This window comes from Drosophila melanogaster, chromosome X (genome assembly GCF_000001215.4).
Source record: "Drosophila melanogaster chromosome X".
Taxonomy (NCBI): domain Eukaryota; kingdom Metazoa; phylum Arthropoda; class Insecta; order Diptera; family Drosophilidae; genus Drosophila; species Drosophila melanogaster.
The window spans coordinates 17,068,563-17,087,826 of NC_004354.4; the positions used below are offsets into that span (position 1 = coordinate 17,068,563).

At 44.6% G+C, this 19,264-nt stretch overlaps 4 protein-coding genes across 10 annotated transcripts; 2 read left to right on the top strand and 2 right to left on the bottom strand.

Annotated features, from left to right (window-relative positions):
• Nucleotides 1–154: 154 nt before the first annotated feature.
• Nucleotides 155–9,335, bottom strand: wcy (wacky). Of its 6 annotated transcripts, none has more exons than NM_132959.3 (15): nucleotides 9,119–9,335; nucleotides 8,363–8,878; nucleotides 7,391–7,427; nucleotides 4,701–5,049; nucleotides 4,384–4,635; nucleotides 4,228–4,302; nucleotides 4,087–4,162; nucleotides 3,892–3,977; nucleotides 3,731–3,826; nucleotides 3,256–3,671; nucleotides 2,948–3,186; nucleotides 2,425–2,885; nucleotides 2,184–2,353; nucleotides 1,939–2,066; nucleotides 456–1,869 (listed from the first exon to the last, which is right to left on the bottom strand). In NM_132959.3, exons 2-15 carry the CDS (start codon nucleotides 8,401–8,403, stop codon nucleotides 1,791–1,793), a joined length of 2,505 nt encoding a protein of 834 aa, NP_573187.2. In that variant the 5' UTR covers nucleotides 8,404–8,878; nucleotides 9,119–9,335; the 3' UTR covers nucleotides 456–1,790. The 6 variants fall into 5 exon arrangements, with proteins under 6 accessions (NP_001245725.1, NP_573187.2, NP_001259637.1 ...); NM_001258796.2 differs by having other exon boundaries at nucleotides 155–1,869; nucleotides 9,119–9,275; NM_001103538.4 differs by having other exon boundaries at nucleotides 1,939–2,060; nucleotides 9,119–9,275.
• A 938-nt stretch (nucleotides 9,336–10,273) lies between these two features.
• Nucleotides 10,274–12,675, top strand: CG4949 (uncharacterized protein). Of its 2 annotated transcripts, none has more exons than NM_132960.3 (2): nucleotides 10,274–10,446; nucleotides 10,506–12,345. In NM_132960.3, exons 1-2 carry the CDS (start codon nucleotides 10,372–10,374, stop codon nucleotides 11,022–11,024), a joined length of 594 nt encoding a protein of 197 aa, NP_573188.1. In that variant the 5' UTR covers nucleotides 10,274–10,371; the 3' UTR covers nucleotides 11,025–12,345. The 2 variants fall into 2 exon arrangements, with proteins under 2 accessions (NP_573188.1, NP_728044.2); NM_167554.2 differs by having other exon boundaries at nucleotides 10,278–10,446; nucleotides 10,506–12,675.
• Nucleotides 11,861–19,113, bottom strand: CG8945 (uncharacterized protein; the record flags this gene model as incomplete). The annotated part of the gene is made up of 6 exons (NM_132962.2): nucleotides 16,443–19,113; nucleotides 15,520–15,973; nucleotides 14,904–15,418; nucleotides 12,397–12,758; nucleotides 12,118–12,307; nucleotides 11,861–12,024 (listed from the first exon to the last, which is right to left on the bottom strand). Exons 1-6 carry the CDS (start codon nucleotides 19,048–19,050, stop codon nucleotides 11,861–11,863), a joined length of 4,293 nt encoding a protein of 1,430 aa, NP_573190.1. The 5' UTR covers nucleotides 19,051–19,113.
• Nucleotides 12,885–14,794, top strand: CG4955 (uncharacterized protein). Its single transcript, NM_132961.3, has 2 exons — nucleotides 12,885–14,088; nucleotides 14,161–14,794. Exons 1-2 carry the CDS (start codon nucleotides 13,022–13,024, stop codon nucleotides 14,645–14,647), a joined length of 1,554 nt encoding a protein of 517 aa, NP_573189.1. The 5' UTR covers nucleotides 12,885–13,021; the 3' UTR covers nucleotides 14,648–14,794.
• Nucleotides 19,114–19,264: the final 151 nt, after the last annotated feature.

Consider the following 19,264-nt stretch of genomic DNA (forward strand, 5'->3'; position numbering starts at 1 on the left):
CGTGTGAAATGGGAATCAGGAAATGAAACGCCTACTTGGATAGACAAAACTCCCCATTGAAATAACCATAGTAACCATTATTTTCTTGTTGTTGTATTTTTTAATTAATTCATAATAAAAGTTTCTATTTTTCGGTTGTTTTTTTTTTTTTTTTGTTTTGTTTTCGACGCTTAGCTAATATATTTTTTATATATTATTTATATGTATATCTACAATAGTTATTAGCATTATCATTATTAAACTGTTTGCTTTATTTTTGTTTCGAATCTGCGCAATTCGCAGATCCATTCCTTTTGTTTGTTGGTTTGTCAAGTTAAGATTTAAAAAAAAAAAACTCAAAATTACAATTGTTAGTTCTTCTTTCCCCGCCCTTCTCCCTCGTGTCTGCTTTCGCTTCGCTACGCTTATGTAACAATAAAATTGTAGCTTTTGCCAAATAAATAATATATGCATATATAATAAAATATATATATATATATACGATCATATATCATAAAGACATTAATGTAGTGCATACAAAAAAAAACTAAACTAAAACAAATCTATCTGCAATTTGAATCGGAGGTTAAAGAATATGGTGTGTTGTAAATATAAATTTTTATGCTTATAGTTTTAAAATAAAAAACATGAATTGTAATCGGTAAATAACTACAAAACAAGATATAAATTCTGCACCAATTAGCAGGATACCAAGCCGATGATCAGCAGATTAAACAAACATTTCGATCGCACTGTAAAAATAAATGTGGGAAGTGTGGTGGCTGCCAAACCTATAAATAATATATATACAAATAAATATATATATATAAAATTGTCGATTTCCTCGTCCCGAGAAGCGTGCATTCGGTTCGACTTGACTCGCATTTTGGTTGTCATCGTAATCATTTTATCATCATGATTTATCCTCCGTATTTATGTTAGGTGGATGTAAATATACACTCTTTCATATACTCTATTTATATATATTTGTTTATATATAATTTGTATATAGTTTAATTAGCTTTTTATTGCAGTTGAGTATACTATGTTGACTTGTTTTTTGTTGGTGTTGTTGCTTTGCTGGTGTTGTTGATCCTATTTCGTTTGTTTATCCTTTTGTTTTGTTTTGTTTCTTTCGATTCGATTCGATACGAGGCTTTATCCATATTGCTTCTTGATCTTGATAGGTCGGCTGTTGGCTGTATTCTTCTTTTGTAGTTATCTTGAATGGTGTTGTATTTTATTTGTGGCTATTTCTCTGGCTTTTCCTCCGTCTTGCTTAATGCAATGCTTATTTTAGTTTATTTTTGCTTTTAATTTACGCTTTGCTAATTATAAATTATGTTTTAGTTTTTGTGTTTCTTGTTGAAGTTCTTGTTGCAGCTGTTGGTTGATTTATCCTGATTTGTCCTGTGCCAAGTCCATGCAGTCCGCTCAGCCAGTTACATACTGCCACTATATAGTCGGTTGGGGACTGGAACTCGATCCGAACACAAGTGAATCGCGGGCTGGTTGTGGTGGTGGGGAGAGATGCGTCGCCCAGAGGAGAGAAGTAAGAGGATGGAGCAGGATGCACGCGGTTTCTCAGTCATTGTCGTGGGCCACCGCCAGTCGTCGTCATCATCTAAGCCATTTCCAGATGCCCTCAATAAATAGGGTTGGATCCGGGCCTGCTAAACGAGGACAAGCTGCTGACGGCGGCCACAATCGACCAATCATCATCGCAATCATCATCAGCTGCGCCAGAAGAAGCTCTTTTTGAGCCTAACAGACAGCTTGCGATGTACGCGCAGCCTAACCTGCTCCTGATCCTAAGTATCGTCTGACATGAACGCGTTCTGAGTCTTCGACTCCTCGATACGGCGGATCTGGTGGCGTAAATACATAATTCTGCGAAAGGCAATACATAAAATGCATTGGTTAGAACAACTACCATTTAGATGTCATTGCAACACTCACTTTTGTTCCTGCAGGGTGGCATTGATTTCGGTGCTTCGCACCAGGCTGCGGGCGCACTTCAATTCCGCGCATATCCTCGTGCACGTTATGTCGCCAAACAGGTGCGTATCCTCACAGCACTTCTGCGCCTTCGAGAAACAATGGAAAACATTTACAATCAGTTCGAGTCCATGGATATATGTATACGTATGTACAGAGGTCGGGTTAGTGCCTTATTCGCAGGCAAATCCTACCTCACAGCTTACCTGACGCTCCAGCACCTCCGCGTGCCAATTGGTCACATGCGCGATCAGATCGGCGCGGAAGTATTTGGCCAGCTTTGGCGAAATCTCGGGACCACGTAGGTTTGCCGCCTGTCCTGAGGAACTCACGCAGCTCTGCAGTGAGCTCAGCGTGGCCGACGACGTCCCATCCACTGGAATAACAAATGGGCAAACATTGTCATATATTTTAAACTCGGAACACACTAGAATTTTGAATACATACATTTCCGCTGCTGCTGGGCCTGTTGCGCCGCCTGTAGCTGGAGGCTTGACGCTGTCGCGGCTGCCGCTGCGGCGGCCAACTGTTGCTGCTCCAACGCCGAGCCGCTCAAATCCAGCTCCTGGGTGGGCGTAGGCGGTCCTTCGCATAGCGTGCCGCTGTTGCTGCCCATCGAGGTGATCACACTGATTCCGCAGACGGGGCCCATGCCGGGCACGATGCTTTGGCTGCTATTCGCTCCACTGGAGCCGGAGGAGGCGTTGCCACCGGGCGTGGCCGGTGAGGCATTCGCCACCATCACTCCGCCATCGAGGGTAGCCTTGAGGCCAAAGGGTGGATTGCAGGTGTAGGCGATGCTCATGTTGTTCGTGTGGCCCACAATCGTCGGTATGGGACTCTTGGTGAAGTTCAACGAGGGCGACATGCTGTGGTGCATATACAACGGCGAGTTTACGCTGTTGTCCCTGCAATATTGATATCCATGAAGTTTAGTTGATGATCTTGCAACATGCCTTCAATAGCTTACCGTAAGCTGCCGGAGACCGAGTTATTGACCGAATTGTAGGCGTGATTGGTCCCATCTGACACCGAACCAACCGAGTTAACGCCGTGATGTGATTGTACATCGAGGACGCCCAGGCCCAGGTGCATCTTCTGGCGCATCAGCAGCGCCTGATCCTTGCCCTTGGCACCCGGTGGCAGTGGAGCATTCGAGTTCAGATGATGCTGGTGCGGATCCTGACTTCCCAGTGTGGGCACAGTCGTCTGCAATGCATAATGCATATAAATAAGAATAAAGCCAAAGCTTAAGGCTATCAAACAAGCCAAACTTACGCCAGATGTGGAGCCAATGTGACCGACAACGGAGTTCCTCAGACTGCTGCTGCTGGCATTGCTGCTGCTGCCGCCGGCACTGTTGCTGCTGTTGCTGTTCAGCATTCCCGACATGGTGGGCAGCATTGTGGCGCCCGTCACCGGGCCACCGCCCGTTCCGCTGCCGTAGTGCAGTCCCCCCGTCGCACCTGTGCCCGTCGCCACGGATGCGGAGGAGTTGGCAGTTGGGTGGGAGGACAAACGAGGCAGGGCATTGCCCATTGGCTGATCGCTGTTGCTACCGCCGCCGCCTCCGGGACCGCCTCCGCCCGGACCGCCGCCGTGTGTGGTGGGCGTGCCGCTTAGCGAGTAACTGGCTTCCGAGGTAGGCGTCGAGTCGCCGCTTATATCCATGTCAGCATTGTCGTTGTGTCGACCTGTCGGTAGGATTTTAAAATCAATTAACTAGATCCTACGCAACCTGCTTTATGCTCACCATCCAAACGCCTTCGATGACTGGGCGGACCGCCATCGTTGTCGTAATTCCATCTCAGTCGTGAATTGTCCCGCGAAGAATTGGAATGTTTGTATGCTGCAAAGAAAAACACATGTTTTGAATATCATATTTGAAATTTCTGAAGCAGGTTCTTAACTCACTTGATCTGGAGAAACGATCATCGCGGTCGCGATCGCGATCCTTGTCACGATAATCCTTCTCACGATGCTGATCGCGCGGCAAATTTCTGTAACCATATAACACATTAATGACTATTTAACCAAGGACTAGGGTGCTCTTATTACAGATTCTTCCCAAGATCTTTGCTGGTCATATTATAATGCCATTGCCTTTACCTTTCTCTGTCCACCCATTCCTTTGGCTTCTCCCACTGAGAGATTTCCGTCTTGCAGTTGTAATAATACATTTTGCCTGAAAGCAATCCAATATTATAGTTTGGAGCCTGGAGAAGAATAAGCTGTCATGGGGGGACTCACCTGATGAGCTGACATGCTCGCTCCAGTCGCCATAACGCGCCGTCCGTTCGCCGCGATCGCTGCGCTCTCGTTTGTCTAACAAAAAAAAAAACAAAAGCCACAGAGTATGTTTAGTAAATAAGGGGAGATGTGGGGTAAATGGGCGCTTGGACCTACCTGCGTACTTGTCCTTCTTGTACATGTCCCTGTCGCGATCGGAACCGCGGTCCCGCTTGTCGCGCAAGTCGCGCAGATCTCGATCCCGATCTCGATCGCGATCGTCGGACCCGGATCGTTTGTCGTTCTCCCGCGAGGAGCAGAGCTTGCCGCTGCCGCCTCCGCTGCCTCCTCCGCCACGACGATCCCTATCATGGTTGGTGCGATACGACGACTCCGAATCGCGATCGTTGCCACGCCGATCACGTTTATCTATGAAGAATAGAATAATGTATTGTTATGGTATACAACTCCAACTTGCAGCTGCGCTAACTCACCTGAATATTTATCCTTCTTGTAGACATCCCGATCTCGATCTCGCATCTTCTGCATAAAGCTGTACCGCTCGCCACTGCCGCCACGCCCATTGCCGCCACCTCCGCCCCGATGATCGCTGCGGTCGCGCAGATCGTGCGAACGGGACGACGGCGAATCAATGTCCGGCGACTGGGAGCGGTAGCTGTTGCCATTGTTCAATGGTCCGCCGCCATTTCCGCTACCGCCGCCACCTCCTCCAGCGGATCCGCCGCCTCCTCCACCGCCAGCGCCTGGCGACAGGTCACGATCGCGATAATTGGAGGAACGATCGCGTTCGTAGTCGCGCTTTGAACTGCTGTACTTTGAGCTCTGCACGGGTAAATAAAAGCGCACACAGTTTTTAGTCGATTTACATTCCCAAAATCAATTGCACAGTGCTACAAAATACAATGTTTGTCGAGTACTCTCTAAGAAATCGCAGTAAGGATTCAAGATGTGGTCAATATAATCAGTACATCAAGTAATGTAGCCAATATATGAGTTTTTCGTGTTCCAACAAATGGGATTAATTTAGGAAATCCTTACTGAATCTCTTGGATAGTACCAACCCACTGGTATATTTAGTATTGCATTCTTAATAGCGGTTGATTTAAGTCTCGGTTTAGTTGTAACTTTTGAAGTTGGGTGGTTGGTTAGTTGAACTAAATCTACTCAATAGGAAAATCATAAGTTAATGCATAATGCCAGCTACTTTTGCCAATTTTCTCGCTTGTGATTATTGCCAATGGAAACGAAAGGATACAAAAAGAAAGTTGGGTGAAATGAAACTCCCGATGGTTTGAGAAATCAAATGTGTAATCGAGAAGAATTTTGAAATGTGTCGTGTGTTTGGTGTGTGTTTTGGTTTATCGTCTCCTGAGTAAATTATATATTAATTGAAACTAATTATTTAGGATTTTTTTAAGTGATACTTTCGTTTTTGGTTCATATTGGTCGTTGTCTTCAGGTTATCCAAACTGAAAATCTAATTGTCCAGTTTAATATTAATCAAAATTAAAATCCTTGTTTGTTGTCCATCGTAAATTTTGGGATCATCCATAAAATTCCAATCTTGTGTTTATCAAAAAATTTTATAATAATTAATAAAGAATCCTTCATAATTGAGTGGTGTTTCATTGTTTAAGAGATATAGAATAATAACTCTTTGGGTGTTTGGTATGTAAATCATAATTTGTTGATGTTTTTTATTAGCGGCGATTTGTGTGTCGTTTTAGTCAGATTTTTGTTTAAAATATACGAGTTTGGATGGAAGATTTATTCCTGCTGCATGTTTCATGTTCTGTTGCCTTCTTTTGATTTTTATTATTCATTATTAAGTAATTTTATTTGTTCCTTAATTTGAATGTTTTTTGTTTATTCCTTATCAGGATTGCTTTTCCTGCGCACAGCACGATGTTCGTGGCACTTTATTGGTTTTTGATCACTTTATTTGCGTTTTTATATTTTACTATTGTTTTTAACCATTATTTTCTGGGATCTTTGGGTTACTTACTTCTAGGCGACAGAGACCCACTGCTGAAGGCGTTGAATTCGCTGCCAGCGTCGCTGCTGATGCGCTGTTTTTGTTATTGTTGTTATTGTGGTTGCTAATGTTGCTGTTGCAATTGGCAATTGTTGTTGTCGAAAGGGAGAGATCAACAGCCATGTTGTTGCTGTTGTTGTTGCTGCTGCCGTAGGAGTTTTTGTTGCTCCTCATAGATAATTAATTGAAGTGTATTTGGTTTTAATTTGAATTAAAAGTCCAATTGGTCGCTTGTTTTCGAGGGCACACTTTATTTGGCTTTGGTTTATTTCCTATTTGTTTTGCATTAGTTATTTGTTGGTGTCTTAATTGATTGTTGTTGCTTTATGTATGAGGCACATTTGTGTTTTTGTTGTTGTCGTTGATTATTTCGTTAGACAATTTGGAAATTGGTTTGTTCTTCCGTTCCGCACATTCATGTTATTTTTAATATTGGTGTATAATTGTTTACTACGTCGTTTTTAAGGCTATTTTAATTTGATTAGGTTCCTATTCCTTAGGCAGAGTTTAGAAATTGGTTATGCATTCGATTTCTAATTAATATAGTTTGATAAATTTGTATACTTTTAACCATATATATCATTCGATTTAAAACATTTGTTGGTGCTGTTCGGTTAGATGTTGTAATTGATTAAATGATCGAATTCGGATTGGGTTTGTTTTTTGTTTGTTTTTTTTTTTTAGCAGTGATGCGTACAGATTCGTTTCTCAAGTTAAGATCAGTTCAGGCTGCAATGCCGCGTTTTTGAATGGGTTAAAATGAAACACGATTCGGTCAGTTCAAAAATGGATGAGGTTACGGGAACGTAAGATCTGGGATGCACAACAAAGACAGCGATTGACAAAGAAGGAGAAATATGAACCAAAAATAATCCAAAATCCAGGCTATACAATTTGCAAATTTTGTTAATTTTTCTCTTTACCAAAATATCAGCAAATGACACTAGGGAAATCGACGGTTCGATAAAAATACGATTTACATTGGCTTTTACATTCTTTTTTTTGTGGCTTTGGGTGCACTACGGGCTAATGAGCTAAACTACAAAATTAAAAATGTCCACTAAAAGCTGGCATGTAAATGTGATTAATTGCGGTGTTCGAGGAGAATTTTCGGATCGGTCTGCTTACCTGGTATGATGTGTGACTGGTATGCTTCTCAAAGTACCTGGAAAACGGTGGGGCAAGATGAAGAGTTCATTAGTTTCCTTTCAAATGAAGTTGGGTATATAAGACACACTTAGTTGGTTTAGTTCTGCTATACTCGCTCTAAATATGTAATGATTTAAGGGAAAATATTCAAGTGTTTGAAGGAAACACAACAATGTTTATGACATGACAAAGTGCATATTTCGAAGTTAACCAGCTATTTCAGCTTATTTACAACGCACTTTTAAACGCACTGACCTGAATCGATTTTTGTCAAATTCTCTATTTTAAATCCCTTTGTTTGTGTTAGAAAATCAAATTTAAATATTAAACCCACTAAATAAATGCCAATTGTAAATCGATTTCCCAATTCCGATTGAGCTTTATTTTATCAACAGAAGCGCTTATCAATTGCCGGCATTGATTTGTTGACAGTCATTAATTTTAGTTGCTCTGCGTTTAACGGACAATCGAAAGCCGGCTAAAAAGCGATGGTAAATAAACAAACAGCGAAACGCGTTTGATAAACAATGGATATGAACTAATTTTGCGGTGCAATAAGCAACTGTAAATGTTACAAGAACTATTTTTTTTTTTTTGGCCTTTTGCCAGCTGAGCGCGTGCGAGCGAGAGGCAACTATTGTGTGGTGAAAAGACGAAAAACATGAATAGCGCGAGAAGATGGATAAGTGGGAAAATCAAAGCAAGAAACATAGGGAAAACAAATTTATTTACGAAAATCACTTAATTAGGGTAAACGGAGAAAATTTGAGGATAAAAAGGAAACGCGGGCACTGCGAGTTAGAGCGAGATGGCAGTAGGACAGAACGTAAACAAAAAAATATACAATTATGAGTGTGCTAGTTTGCCTGTGTGTGTGTGATTGTGAGTACGTTGGGAATCACTGTTATTGCCGATATTACGGTAGATTGAAAATAATATTTGATATATTACCCATCGTTCATACGCTGCGGTTTTCTAGCATGCATTACCATCAATGCAAGTTTTTCGCCAAATACGCTGCTGCTGCTTCTGTTGGTTTTCCCTCTCTCTCCTGCTCCTCCTCCTGCTGCTGCTTCTTCCGCTGCTGCTGCTGCTGCTGCTGCTTATGCGTCTGCTTCCTCTTCTCCTTCGTCGACTGCTGTTGCTGGTAGTGCTGCTGCTGCTTCCTCTTCTCGTGGAGAAGATAATGCAGCCTTATTCCGATTTTATCCAATATTCTGGGGCCTTTGGCGCCTCCTGTTTGCTCCTCCTTTTGCCTCCACCGCTTCCTCTTCTTCTTCTCACCTGCCAAGGCACGCTCGCTTGTATGTGTGTGTGTGTGTGTTGTGGTCTGCTTGTATGGGAGGCTCTCAGTGGCATGTGTGTGTGTGTGCTTTTCGTCTGTGTGGCCCGCTGACTCGGTGTTTGTGTGGCGTATATGTGTGCCTGAATTGCGGTCGCCTTATTATCGGCTTATTTTGCTGCCTCCTAAAAGTACAAACATTCATAGCAATCCTTTAGACAGCTTCCTTTTTGTCCTCTCCTTAATGCAATTAGCATTCGGAACGCCTTTAATTTTTCACTTAAAGCACACACGGCATTCGCCTCTGCGTGCACGACCGTGAGTGACTGTGTGCGTGCGTCTGTGCATGTGTGTGTGGTGTCGCTTGATCCGTATTTCGTTTGACTTCTTTTCAATTTTACTCCCTTTTTTTCTTGGTACCTTACCGCAATTCGCAATTTGCCGCTCGCCTTCTTTGCTGGGCTGCAATCGCCGCATTTATTTGCTCAGCATTGAACGACAATTGTTTAATTATATGCCGACTTGCTGTGTTCGCTTTTTGGCCTCTATACTTGATGATTTTTTTCAATTCTTTTGCATTACGCTTTGTGCGGTCTGTTCGTCGGCACGGCTGTGTTGAGTTTGCCAGCAATCGGTCGCTGCGTGCGGCTATCCCTCTCGCGCGGCACGCTATGCGGGTGCGAGAAGAGTTCGGCTATATGTGCCAATTGGCTGGTTGATATGGTGGACTCTAGGTGGCGCCCCGTTTGTGGTATTTTTTAGTGCCTGACACCGCTAGGCGTTGGACGGATTGCAAAATGGTCACTCTGTAGCCGGGGATGCCAACTAGGTTCGCATTTAAATTCTTTTTTGGTTACTGTTAAATAATAAATATATATATAAAAACATAACTTTTAACTTTTAACTTTTAATTTGACTTTTGTTATTGTACATATTATGTATATACGCAATAGCTGATCTTTATAAACTTTCGATGATACTGAAATAGTTTTAGATATAGATAGTTTATATTAATTTATCATATATTGCACAACATCATTTCGATAGTATCGCATAATCATTTCGGGCACACTGCTCAAGGGTATTCCTATCGGATGTATTGTTTCTCGATAAGCCGACTTAAAAATTATATGTTTTTTAAAAAAAATTATATATACATATTTACACTTGAGAAATAAGAAAAAGCATTTGCATATTATTAAATTCAATAATTTTTTAATTTAATATAAAACAAAAGAACAAAGAATGATAATTCAAACTGAAAAACAATGAGATTTCTTTTCATATGCAAGATCTTAAGGTGGTATAACTGGTAATAATAATTATTTGACCTGCTTTGCTAAATGCCCTTTCCGACTCCGACGAAGTTGTCCATCGACTTGCGTCAGTTTCACCACAAACCCAAAATATATATGACTGCAAGCTAATATTTGAAAGTAATTAATTATTTGAATTAATTAAAATAGTTGAAGAAATTCTAGTGATTAACCTAAAAACATCGATAGTCTGAAATAAGCATCGATGTTTGGAATATTTAAAAAAAAACCTCGGTGCATCGATATTAGCATCGATGTTTCGGCACCTCTATTAAAAACTCATCCCGATACCGATAATAGCGGCAGAAGAATTTTAGAATTCCTTAAATATATATTGTTTAATTTGTAAGCATTTTTAAGGAATGAGTTTGAGCGACTGCAACAATAACTATATATATTTGACGGGCAGTGAGGATTACGCCCTTAATTTGGCAAAGGTAAGTTCTGAACATCGGATTCAGGTCGGTTTTTGAACATCAAATTGCATTTCTTTTAGCTATGCGAACGCTTTGCCACCAAAGAAAAGCGCGTCTTACTGATCACCAGTCGCCAGCAGGGAATGGCAAAGCGCTATCCATGGGAGGCCCATAACTGCAGCAAATACCTGACCATTCTGCAACTGGTGGATGTGGAGAGCACCCCGCTTCGCATGCTGGAAATGCAGGATAGCGCCGAATCCTTGCGCAGTCCCGATTTGATAGTCTTTGATCTGCAGTCGCTCGTTTTGGATGCACTACTGCGTCCTGTGATGCAGCAGTGCTCCACGAACAAAATGGTCCGGCAAATTGCCAAGTGCTCCGCATCCTTTGTGAATTACCGCGAAATCCTGGCCAATCTGGCGGAACAGAAGGCGGGCAAAAGCATCGACACCATTGTGGTCATGTCGCAGGAACCGTATCCCATGTCAGCAGCCCAGTTCAAGCTGCTTATTGGACTCTATTTCCACGGCAACGAGTGCCACACGAATTTTGCCAAGCTCTCGGCCAAGATCATGGTCTCCCAGAGATTCGCCTAGACGAAGGACAGAAGTTTGGAGCCACTACAGTGCCTTGGTAACCAGTTCCTGAGTTTAATCATAGCTGGCAGTATTGTAGTTATTCGCCGTATGCTCTTGCTTTTCAAACAATACTTACTTAGAACGTTTACCTTATGCATTATTAAAACATGCATTTTGTCAGGTTAGACGAATATTTTCAAAGCTGGAACGAATTTTCCAATCTCGAACGAATTTCGAGTTATTAAGACTGCATTTCCATTTTATTGACTTAAAGCTATTCATATTGCCTTCCCAAAAGATATCCAAATGGGGAACGGTCGAATATTTAAGAAAATGAATTTATAAAAGGCAAGGCACGCTATATTATATCCGCATATAATACTAAGACAGTGCGTACATTTGGCAAGAACTTAAGAAATACTGTACGTTGAAAATATCTCCCTACATGGCATCCATGCAAAATGTTATACGAAAGCGAAGCAATCGAATGCTCGATCAAATATAAGACTTTATTATAGTATACTATTTAGTCTAAAAGGGATTAAAACTACCAAAAAAAAATTGCTGATAATTAATTATAATATACATACATATAACAATAATATTTATTATGCTAAACGGAAATCTCAACTTAAGGGAATTTATATGAAATAAAAAAAAAATTTCGAATGCATAAGATACGTAAATGCAGCTAAAAGTATTGGAGAATGTATTCCGGAAATACGGCTAGTGATCTCCGGAACGCAAGCCACCAAAGCCCGTTTAAAAGGAACTAAAACTCATTCACATGTAGCCCCACCCCAAATCCCTGCTGCCTTCGTCTTCGATTGGAATCCGATCTCCGCATCCCAGCCTCATATGTAGTCCAGCATGCCGCTTATGATCTCAAAGGCATCCCGAGCCGTGGGCTCAATGGCGCTGCTGGGCAGCAGATAACCGTGCACTCCGTTGTCCGCCAGCTGGAGCGTGTAGCTGAAGGGAATTCCGATCTCGTAGGCGGCAAAAGCGTCCGCACAGCCTGGATAAATCAAGGAAGCCAAAGGATTGGCAAGGTCGGATAAAGATCTCTATTATATTCTACTTCGAAGCAAATAATATAAATATTACGCACCCGATCGCTGTTCAATTAGATCGTTGGATGCGTCGACCTTATATCGGGACTTACTACCCTTTTTGCGCAATCCATCGGTACCCACCATCGCCACGTCCAGAAAATCATCCAATCTTTCTGAATTGAAAGTGGAATTGGCCTTGACCGGATAGGATATCACCTGACCATAGGCCTGTAGGGAAATGTAAAGCTGCAAAAATAATGAATAAAGTTAATAAATCAAAAAATATATCTATTTTAGAGAGTTAATATAAAAATTATATATTGTTCTAAGCATACCTTTATCTGCGTCCTATAGTCCATAAGGAACTCAGATACTGCCTTGGTTTCCGGTTCAGAAAATGGCGCTGGACCGGCGTAGAACTCATTGCAGGGTGCCTTGGAGCTACCCCGTTTGCCCCAATGATACAGCCAGTTTCTGTCCAGGTCCACCCCGTAGCAGACCTTATCCGGACCCCGTTTTTGCTGGAGCCATGTCATCGCCGAGTCGAGGAGGCCACTGGGAGGTGGAGTCTGGTGCTGAGATCGCGACTTCTTCCAGAAACGATCGTACTCGTGGCTGTACGCATATCCGTCCGGATTCAGGACCGGCATTATGTACCATGTGGTGTTCCGGATGAACTCCACGTCCTCGTTGCTTTCTGTTGAGTAAACGTTTTATGGGTTATTTTTATACATAACTTTACATAATGCATATGAAATAAATGTTAATAAATATTAATTCTCTTAAGAAAATAAATACGTTGTTCAACCGATCAACGTAGCCGCTTTTCCCCAACTCAAATTACATTAGTTATCCCTTTGTCAGTCCGTTAGTCAGTATATTTGTAGACCCAGAAATCGATAGTGTATACTTTAGACCTTTACAGCTTGCCACTTCTCCTCCAGTTGGACCAAGATCAGAATGGAGAGGCGAAGACCCCGAAAGTCCTCGCGTAAATACGTGTGCTCCAAATCAAACTCTTCAGTTGGAGGAGGAGTAGAGGAAGACAGTGGCTCATCATTGCCTGCCACCGCCAAAGCGTTACTCCTCCAGCCGGACGGTAATAAAGCACCAACCATGACATCCCTTCTGGGCGAACGACTCAGAAGAGTTTCTCGCATCGCAAGAGCTCCGCACAGCCTACAAGTTACCGAAAATCCAGAAGAAGGTGGAGCACCAATCGTACCACTAAGAGAATCCGGCGCATCGGAAGTGTCAGAAGTAAATCCGGGGGTTATGGTCATTCCGGAGTCGGCCAGTCCCCGGGGATCGGCGGTGCATGGACAACACGCTAGCTTGGTCTTCAGTGCTGAAGCCAGGGATTCGGACAGTACGCGGATATCGGAGGAAATGGTGGAAGTGTTCCAAACCTCTTCGGCGAGAACCACATCCAATGAGCCCGCAGGGGGCAATCTGCGCTTTGAAACCACTCCCGTGGCTGTAAGCGAAAGTATGGTTGGCAATATAAACTTCTCCCCGAACGCCATCTACGATCAGAACAGGTATAGCAGCATGATGTCCAACGGGGATTACAATAATGGCAACAGGGGTGAGAGTGAGAGGAGCGTGGGAGCCTGCCACCATGGTTGGGCGGCGCGACAACAACAAGTTGCCGCTGGACCTGCCGGCAGAGACACCCTGGGATTCGCCATCAGTCTGGGCGCCGCTAATTTGGGCCAGAACCGATGCAGTCTGGGCGTTGCATGCGATGAGGACTGTGGCTATGGAACTGGCTGTGATTTTGGATGCGGTCAGGCCCATGGCGTTGATCCCGGAAGCTTTCTAGGTCCGGGAACCATGGGAACTGGTCCATTAATATTGACAACGGGATCAGGAGGCCCACCTGTACAGAGCGCCCTACGAGGAGCTCAAGGTGGCGGCTATAAGCAAGTTGGCGCCGGGCAGCGGGGAACTTTTGGAACAGATTTCGGAAGTGAGCAGCTTAACTTCTTCATTACCTTCCTATTGGAGGTCCTCGGTGTTTTAGTGTGAGTATATATTTATATATTCCAGGATTGGATCATTCCAACTCTATGATAATCTACGTAATCTTCCATTAGTTTTTTTGCCATCTGCACGATAACATTTTGGATTACTCTGGGCTACCATGTTGTCCAGTTGCTGGTGGACCTGAAGAACGCCGATCGCAACATTCAGGTGGCGGTGGCCATTGTGTTCGGGCTGCTGCTCGTTGCGTTTGCCATATCGCAGGTGACCAACCTCAGTGGTTCCTGCTGTCATTCACGGGATCGAGCCCGTTCCAGAACCAAAGGTGGTGGCATTGGCTTCTTTCACAGATCCACCAAGCCAAAGACCAAGAGCTGTGCATCCAAAACCAAGACCTGTGCTCATAAGCCGAAGATTAAGAAGGCAGCCACTTGTGGACCCAGCCTGGGCTTTCACACGCACCGCAAAACGAGGTATACGGATTGCGAGGGACGGGCAATTTTCTTGAGCTCGAGACGATATGCTATTCCGACTGAGATGAAACAACCACCCACCATTGTGCTCTGGATGCGCGACACACTGGTTCGCATGTTGCAGTAACCACCAACGAAGCCCCACGTTGGGCGCCAATAATACTTAAACTGACTTAAGACTGCGAAACTATACGTATTGCCTGGAAACACGAACCATTCGATCATTTGCAAAAATTTCAATTTGAATAAACTTTAAGAGAAAACTTTTGTAGGTATTACTAAATTGTTACTTATGATCTGGGCCAGTATTATTAATATCGTGAAATAGATGTTTAAGAATACGAACATACTAGTTCGGTAATAGTATATGTGTATATACTCACTGTTTGTTTTCATTAGTCGCAGCAGTTCGGCAATCATCCAGGTGGCCGCCGCGGGTCCAATCCAGGCCAATCCCTGAGCACCAGCTTCGACGAAAACGGCATTTGCCTGGCCCGACTTCCGCTTCCGCTTGGGTCGCTTGATGGTGTGTAGACCATCGTTGTTCGCCGCCGCCGCCGTCTGTTTGGATTCGATCTTTACCACAATTAAGGGTCGACCTTCGAAGGAACGACCAATGTGGATGAGCTCAACGAGCTGCGGATGACGCATTCGCACCGTCTCCAGATACTTGACGATCTCATCGTGATTATGGTAACGATTCCATGTCATGGGCGGTGGTGCCGTGGGACGCGGCTTCGAGGGACGAGTGGTTTGTAGGTAATCCTCTTTGGTCAGTTCGTATGCGATGGCCTTGCCCACATCGAAAATGAGCACTTCGTGCGCTATGCCCTCGTAGTTTAGAGTGCCCTGAAAGTCCACGAGCATCTTGGGTGGCACAAGAACATCCGTAAGACCTCTGAAACGATGAGGTGAGTGAGAAGATTTGGTTTAAAATGTATTGTAATAATCCCCAAATTGATTGTCATCATACATTTTTGAGCTTTAAGTCTAGCTTACCTGAGACTTGGACCCTTGAGCCATTGCAACTTAACGCCGTCCTCGCCCTTTTTGAACTCCTCCAGTGCACGGACCTGCTCTTCATCCTGCGGCTTTAGACGCCAAATCTGATACTTGTCATAGCTTATGCGCCTGGGAACGTCCGGCCGCGATGTGGTGGTTGTGGTGCTAGTGGTTCCCCTGGTGGTCATTCGAGTGGCCAAGGCCTGGAGGAGCGGATTACTTGTGCTCGTAGAGATGGCACTGCCAGTGGAATTGACAATATGATGGGCCAAAATGCCAATCCAGTTTTGTGGATTCCTCAGTGGATCCACAATGGTCAGGATGGGCACCTGGGCCGCCGCCGCCGATGGTGTGTGCGTCGTTGTTGTCGTCGAGGTGGTCGATGTGGAGGTAGTGGAACGACGTCTAAACTTACGTTTTGGCCGCGAATCGAACCAGCTGGAAAACCATTCTGTTCGTGGAGAAAATAAGTCATATATTGTGCTTGGGCTGTTTGTCTTTGGTTATATTTCCTAGCGGTGCAGAAAGCGTGAAGGAAAACGAGAACCCATTTGGGAGACCCACACCGTTAGCCATTCAATTAGGTTCTGGGTTTTCCCTTTTATCTTCCTGCTCATTCAGCCAATCTCGCCATTAAATGAACCACTCGAATAACAAGAACATAGCATGGCTCGCTTTTAATTGCACGGTAATTAGATTGAAAACAACAATGTTAGAAAATCCAAACATATAAATTAATGAATTGTCTAATCATCGTTACTATAATTCCTAAAATAAATATCAAATCAACCATGAAGTTGTTTTAACTGCCTTTATATATGCATGACTATTATTTTGGGCATAGTTTAATACTACCTAACATCCTTGCAATCTGTAAGCATTGGCCTTAAACATTGAACATTCTTTTTTGTAGTACTCACTGTCGTAGTCATCTTCCGCATCCGCCTCCGTGGTCGAACCGAATCCGAACCAGGACTCCAGCCAACTGGGTGGCGCCTTGGTGGGCGGGGGCAATGGCACTGGCATGGTAGTGGTAGTGCTGCCGATCTTCTTAGTGCGTCGCTGCAGGCCAAACCAGGAACCAAACCAGCTGCCCAGCGAGGAGGAGTCTTCGTCATCCTCCGAATCCTCATCATCCGGCTCGGCATACGCTTCATTGCTGTGGGCGCTGTGATAGAGGGTATAGCTGGGATACTTTGAAACGGGTTGTGTGGCTGGCTCCTTGTCCTCCTCCTCATCGGGTGTGCCAAAGCCATCCATAAGCCGCGACATGGCCACTTGGACAGGGTAGAAGATCATGCGAAAGAAGCCAGCAATTCCGGAGTCCTCATCGTCGTCGTAATCCTCATCGGAGTCCACCGGTCGCCTCTTGATGCGAATCTTCTTTTTGGCCATGGAGTTTTTGGTGCTTGAGGTGGCATCCAGCTCCTCGCTGCTCGATATAGTCGCTGTGGTCGTGGTTTCCTCCTCCACCATAGCTCCAAAATCAGCTCCCTCCTCCGCGGAGCTGCTATCTTCCTTGAGATCACTCTGTCCCACCTCGGTGCTGCTGCTTTCATTGGGCTTATTTTTATCCTCATCCTTGTGCTCGTCCTCGAAATAGTAGTCTTCATCGTCGTCCTGCTCCTCCTCCTCCTCCTCCCCCTCATCCTCGTAGTCGCCATCGGACATGAGTTCGAATATATCAAAACTTGGCAGCTGGGGTCTTCCGCGTTTGCGTTCTTTAACTTTTCTTTTCTTTTTTTGATTGGCATTTAGTGGAACCTTGGGTACTTCATCCTGACTGTGATTTCTGTGAAGCAGATGCAGGGCGGTGGGTATGTGAAGTACGCCACCCGAATTCTTCTCTTTCTTCTGCGTGGATGGTGGTGTTTGCTGCTTGGTCTTTCGCCTCCCGGAACTTCCCTTTGGTGAGCGCCTTTTGGGAGTACTCACCCGACGAGCTGCTACAACATTTGGGTTTCCTCTGGATAATATGGTTTTGGACTCCTTAGATACGACTTTTTGTGATCGTTTTGTAGAATCTGCTGTGACCTCTTTTTCCGCTTCTTCTGATGGAACTTTGGTCGCCTTTTCTGTTTTTATAGATTTCTCTATTTCACCATTTTTAATGCTATACAAAGAGCGACGACTTCTGCGGTGTTGTGTTCTAGAAGAATCCATTTCTCCCTGATTCTTCAGGAGCCTAGCTCTTTTAACCGCATTTTTAAGTACACTCTTCTTAATCAGAGCTTTTAAAGATGAATTTCTTTTTTTTGCGTGAAGTGGTCCCCTTCTTTTCTCTCTTCGTACATCTTCCACCGAACGCCGTATTCTAAGATTTAGTTGCTCATCCGATTGAAGTGGTTCCTGTTCTTCTAGTGTTTCACTTTCTTCCGCCGGCTCTAAGTCGCTTCTCAACAAATGCTGACTAAAGACATTGGATGTGGGCAGTGTGGCCTGGGGCATATGTGGTTTCTCCAGTTGCGTATAAGCCGGCGGTGGTCGCGATGTGGTGGTTGTGGTGGTGGTGCTCGGTCTTTTGCCCAGGATAATGGGCAAGGAGCCTTGCGGACCTCTGGTGTTATTTGCCCCATAGCCCGGCCTCTTTTTGATCACTTTAGTCTTATTCTTTGGTATCTTCTTGCGCTTCTTCCTACGTGTATTTGGCCTTGAAGTTGTGCTGGTGGTGGTGGTTGTGCTTCTGGTGGTGCTACCCGTTCGGTGGGGCAGCTTGAGCAGCTGATCGGATACATGATCGATGGGTCCGCTGGTTACCATCACAGGTGGTGGTCGATAATTTGGTTTGGGTAATTTGTTACTGGGCTTGGTTATTGGATTCTTGGGCTTCTTCAGTCGGATGATCTGAGGCCTGGCGGTGGTGCCACCATGATGCACTGGATTCAGCGTGGATATAACCGTTCCCGGTGGAATTGGCAGGCATTGCTGCTCATATTGCCTCCGCAGACTCTCCATATCGGCATCGTACTGTGCCTTTGTTACATAGATCGCTATTGCATTGCTATCATTCCTACTTTGGGTGGGTATTCCATTCGGATTATGACCCACACCCACTTGGCTAATGGCGTAGACAATCCCGGTGGTTGGATGTGTGAAGTATATGGGAAATGTGGTGCCATTACCGGCTGATTGTGGCTTTGTTTGGGGCTTGCGCGATGGATTGGGTTCCTTAATCTCTAGCAGTTCGCTCTGCACATGGAATTGATCGAAAATTGTGGATCCCGGTTGGCTTTCCTCCACAGACTCAAAGACATACGGCTGCGAGGGTGCCTGATCCTGATCCTCATCGAAAAGCTGAAAATCCAGTTCAGGCGGCTCGAAACGAATGGATGTCTGATGCTGGTAGCGCGGCACAAAACGGCGATCTTGGACGCGACGCTGAAGGAGATCGCGACCCCAGCTTTGGCGCACCAGGCTGTCGGACTCTTCGGCACTCGGATGATAGCCAAAGTCGATGGCACCCGTTCGATGGACGACATCCACGACCATGACCACGATCAAGAGCACAACGGGCAGCCCAGTTACCATGTCTAATGCTCGCCAAACTGACGATTATCCACGACGACGATATTACTATGGCTGTTTGGCTGCGCGGCTGGTTGGCAAATGAAACGAGCCCCAAGTTGCGGGCCCAACTCAGCCGGTCGGTGAAAGCCCCGTCTTCGGGCCCCTGCGCCATCACAGTTTCGGCCACTTGGCTTTTGGCCCGTAACGCTCCTCCTCCTCCTCCTCCTCCTCCCAG